The 5,061-nt window shown below is 29.7% G+C and overlaps 1 protein-coding gene across 1 annotated transcript; it reads left to right on the top strand.

Annotated features, from left to right (window-relative positions):
- Positions 1 to 3,261: 3,261 nt before the first annotated feature.
- On the top strand, positions 3,262 to 4,685 carry LOC125810109 (transcription factor bHLH162-like). Its single transcript, XM_049489637.1, has 3 exons — positions 3,262 to 3,437; positions 3,889 to 4,239; positions 4,461 to 4,685. The coding sequence occupies exons 1-3, from the start codon at positions 3,303 to 3,305 to the stop codon at positions 4,680 to 4,682; spliced, it is 708 nt and encodes a 235-aa protein (XP_049345594.1). The 5' UTR covers positions 3,262 to 3,302; the 3' UTR covers positions 4,683 to 4,685.
- Positions 4,686 to 5,061: the final 376 nt, after the last annotated feature.

The following is a 5,061-nucleotide window of genomic DNA, read 5'->3' as shown; positions in this document are numbered from 1 at the left end:
AAATCCCATGTTATGTTTTTTTTGCCCCAAACTCGAGGTAATCTTTGATATGACAATTTTCTAATTAAATCTATAGTTGTTGTTGCCAAGTCAATTTATAAAAGGACTGGGCCCTTTATAAAGAAATTGATATATGGTTACTGTTGACATCCTAAATATCTCTGTCAATTTTAATTTGATAGAAATTAATTCAAAGGTATTGAATTCTTAGTAGAAATTTAATTTAATTCAAAGGTAAACAATTGGTATCACTCACACTAGACCATGAGGTGGCTTTTTGACTATACGTGGGTGGCCTCAAGTTATAATTACAATTCGTCTTGCAAATATATTTGATTTTAATGAAAATTTCACATGAAAACGGCTTCAATAGTACATTGATATATTTGACCCTTCTCTGTATTAGAATTAACTATTCCCTTAAATATATATTTTATGTTCTAGAAGGTGATTGTTAGACCTGTTATGTCATATGATGCATAGCCCAATCAAGAATTAACTCTCACTTTCAGATTCAGATTGATAAGGTTATCAGAGGTTTCAAGTTCGAGTTATAGATATGAAAAAAATTATATTGGGAGTGTTGCCTCCTAATAGAAGTTGCAATATACAATTCAAATAAAATTGAAACTCCAATGCAAACATCAAACACCAAATGAGAAATTAAAAAAAAATCATAAGAATAAGTAGTCTTTACAAAACAAACTACCTTAACTTATTTATATATGTATAAACTCTTTGTGATATTCATAAATACATCTTTTAATGGTGGCATAGGTGTGCAGAGTGTGTTTAATTTGGTATAGATAAAAATATTTTTCATAATTTGTTAGTCAAATTCAAAGATAAACCTTGTATAAGTAAAATATTTCTATAAATTCTTGCTATATACTATGGAGTATGGACTAAAGACTAGCAAATTTTATGCATTTTTATTAATGATATTTTAATCATAGGAATTCTCCTAGAGGGCATATTACCTTTTATTTGATGAACCATATTAATATTTATTTTATATTATTATAATCAGTGCTTGATCTACTATATGTATTTTAGAATTAACTATTCTTTAAAAATATTTTATGCTACCGTTGTTGTATTTGATTATATCAATTTTTTATTAAGTCAATAGTAATACTGAAAAGAGTCAAAATTATCCTTAAACTATTCGAAATAGCTCATATATACCCTTTAATTATGTTTGAGATCAAAACTATCATTGTCGTTTATGTTTTGGACCACAAATACCCTTAAAACGTTATATTTGTCATTAGAGCTGACATGACAGTCCACCCAGACACTCCAACATGGCAAAAATATCTTTCTCTGAATAATGTCATTCTTCCTTGTTCAATATCCCTGCCACAAAAAGGAAATCAAATATAATTCTTTCATTGTTGTTGTTTGAGTTATTGTTCGTGCTTTGAAACTCCAATTTCAAAGTGTGCTGAAGTTTGTTTGAGGTTGTAATTGCGTGTTGAAGGGTCGAGTTCATTGTTTGGGATTTGGGGTCATAGATTAACAAAATTGATTTTTAGATTTTCAAGCTTTTAAGAACTCTTTCATATTATTTTTTTTGGAATTTCAACTCAAATCTTCAAATTAAAAAAATCAGTTGTTAAATGTCAATTTCTAGCTTCAATTGCAATATTCAAACAATTTTAGTAACATTCCATTAAATCTCTTCAAATTTTTGCACTTCAAAAACCCAACAAAGGCTAGAAATTTCTCACCAACAAGCTTTCAAATGAGTAGCTATTTTCGAGTTTCAACACAAAAAAATGACTTTTAAGAGTTTTTCAACATCTTTCAACCATGAGAATTATATTTTCAACCTCAGATTCGATGACATCAAAACCTAAATAATGAACTCGATCATTCAACACACACCTACTATCTCAAATGAAATTGGAATTTCAAAGTCCGAACAATAACTCAAAGAAGAACGATGAAAGAACTATTTTTGATTTTTTTTTACTTAAAAAAAATAAATTGTGATAGAGATGAACAAGGAAGAACAAGATAATTGAGAGGAAGAGATTTTTGCTATGTTGGACTGCCATGTCAGCACATATGAAAAGATAACGTTTTAAGGGTATTTATGGTCCAAAACATAGACGGCAAGGGTAGTTTTGATCTCAAACATAAATAAAGGATATATATGAGTTATTTCGAATAGTTTAAAGGTAATTTAAACCCTTCTCCGATAATAATATATAACTACACCAAAATATTCTGACGGTTCCGCTGATGGAAGAAACATTTTAGTAAGATTCACTAGGATAATCATAATTTATTGAGAATCGTAAGGTTAAAATACGAGAAATAAGTAAGAAAATTATTTATTTATTAGAAAAAAAATATTTTCCTTTGGGTCGTTTGGTTGTTGATATAACTTATACAAGTTTTAGTTATGGGGATTGTAAATTAGTACCACACACTATATAACTTGACATGCTAAATTTTTACAGAACAACTAAAATGCTACCAAACTTTGTACTCCTTCCATTCTAATTTATACGTGATTTTTTAATAAGCCTTTTATATATTTTAGATTATCAATTATTGTGACTTATAATAGTCTTTATATAATTTTAAATATGTAAATTTTATTTAAGATAAATTAATGTTCAAATTTACAGTTAAAATTTAGAAATTTGACTCTATAATTCACTTCCTATGGCAATCAAATGACCCCTTGCAGAAATGCAGGTGGTTAAGGGGCTACAAAAACTCTCAATGGTGGGTGTTCAATCCTGAATCCGCCATTACATGTACAAGCTATGAAAACAACCTCTTGCAGAAATGCAGGTCGTCCCTTTTCTTGTAAAACAAAAAGGTTATTTTCAACCCTCACTAGAAAGTAGTTAATTCCTAGATAATTCAATGATTTTATACGCGTGATATAAATGTAATATCTCTACTGTTCCAGCTCCCCACAAAAGAAAACAAGACCCCCCCCAAAAAAAAAAAACAGAAAGACTTGAGACTAAAGTACACATGTGTTTCAAGTTTCATAAGCACGTCCAACTTATATTTCTTTGAATCTCGAGTCTATTATAGAAACTTATAAATTTCAAATTCTAAATTTGGCGTATCTTGAGAATTAAATATCACGTACTAATTTCAACATCACTAATTATTTTTATGTCTACAACATGTTCTTGTTGACCCCAAGGGATTGATTGATTACCTCTGTGGTATATATATCTATAAAAAGGAGTTATACAATTTATAATACATTGTTGGAAATTAAACTAACTTATAGTTTTCTAAAAATAGTACTCAAACAGAAAAAAAAAATGGAAAGACGCTTGAAGTCTAAATTAGCTCCAAAATTGGAAAGGAAATATGTGGAGAAAAATAGAAGGAATCATATGAAGAATCTATGTAATCAACTTCATTCCATGCTCCCTACTCATTCCTCCTCCTCTAAGGTTAGTTATTATGCTTTCGTAATTACGTCTGTTGGATCAAAAATGTCCTCAACGTTATTTTTTTGGTTCAAAAATACCGTCTTGATGCATCTCCATTTCTTATCATATATAAGAGTTCTGAGCCAATAAAAGGAAAATTAGGTCATGAATCTTGAATTCTGAATCCGCCTTTGCATTGCATGTATCCAATTGTTATATATTCTCCTTTACCCATATGATTAATGATCACATGCTCTTAGCTAACATATATCATTTGTGCATGCATGGAAGCTCCTGAATCCGCCTCTACGTATATATTTCAGTAACTTCATTCTGTAGAATTCAGTAACTTTGATTCAAATTTTGTATACAATGATACAAAAGAACTGAAATTCCAAAACAGATAATCTTCAAATTCCTAAATCCGCCTTTGCGTTGATATATTTCTTCTAATACAATTTGAGTGTTGCAGGAAACAACAATGACAGTACCTGATCAAATAGATGCAGCAGTGAAGCACATTGAAACCTTGAAAATGAATTTAGAGAAGAGCAAGAAGCACTTGGAAGAATTGAAAATGGGCCCAAAGAAGGCCCAATCACTCAATCAAACTAATGAGCCCGGCCCAATCACAAAGTCACCACCTCAGATTGAATTCCATCAAATGGGCCCAAACATGGTCGTGGTTTTAATAAATGGCCTAGATAATATAGCCACTTTTAATAACATCATTAGATTGTGCCATAAAGAAGGTGTTGAAGTTGTGTCTACAAGCTTTAAACTCAATGGAAACTCTACACTACAGATTTCTCATGAAACTAAGGTCAGTATATTACAACTGTGTGTTTTGACACAGGTGCGACTCAATAGAATTGGTGGTCTAAAGCCAAAATATATGTCTTAAATTTTATGTATGATTGTGAAAGCGCAATGCATGATGTGTAGGTCTGATGAAAATATTATTTGTTGTAGTTGTCAACTTCTTGCAAATCAAACTCAAACTAGATATTTTTAAACTAACATTTATTATTTGATCTATTTTAGGTGCAAATCAATAAAAGTTCACCAATGGAATTTAAGGCTACAAGTCTTTGTGATAAGATGAAGGAGTTGATTTATGGACCATCTTGCAACAATGACATTGAATCAAGCCAACATCTATGGGACTACATTATTGAATCTGGACTTATAGAATTTAATGCAATAGAGTTACCACCAATAGCAAGTCATATGGAAAATATTTATGAAACTCCTAGCTTTTTCTAAGTTGTAGGGTGTTCACGAAAAATCGAAAACCAAATCAAACCGAAAAAAAATAATTGATATTTTATGGTTTGATTTGGTTTTGGTTTCAAATTTTAAAGTTTTTACGGTATATATATTAATCTTTTTCAGTCTTAGTTTGTAATTTAGGTTGTTACCTTTATAGTAATCAAATTCTTTACCTTTACTTTCTAGTATGATTTGTAATTTTTTATTTTCATAATGTCTATTATTTCATGTTCAAAATAACTTGTAGTCTGTTCATCATTGTTTAATTCAAATACCGTCAAGAATTAAGATATCATTATATATCAGTACAACTAGGTATTTAACTTCTTGCACAAAAAAATCATGCATGGTTATAAATTTTATTATAATCCTT

This window comes from Solanum verrucosum, unplaced genomic scaffold, assembly GCF_900185275.1.
Source record: "Solanum verrucosum unplaced genomic scaffold, falcon-dt-bn FXZP01000281.1, whole genome shotgun sequence".
Lineage (NCBI taxonomy): Eukaryota > Viridiplantae > Streptophyta > Magnoliopsida > Solanales > Solanaceae > Solanum > Solanum verrucosum.
Note: the sequence above shows the minus strand (reverse complement) of the source record. Positions and strands in the feature narration are given on the sequence as shown.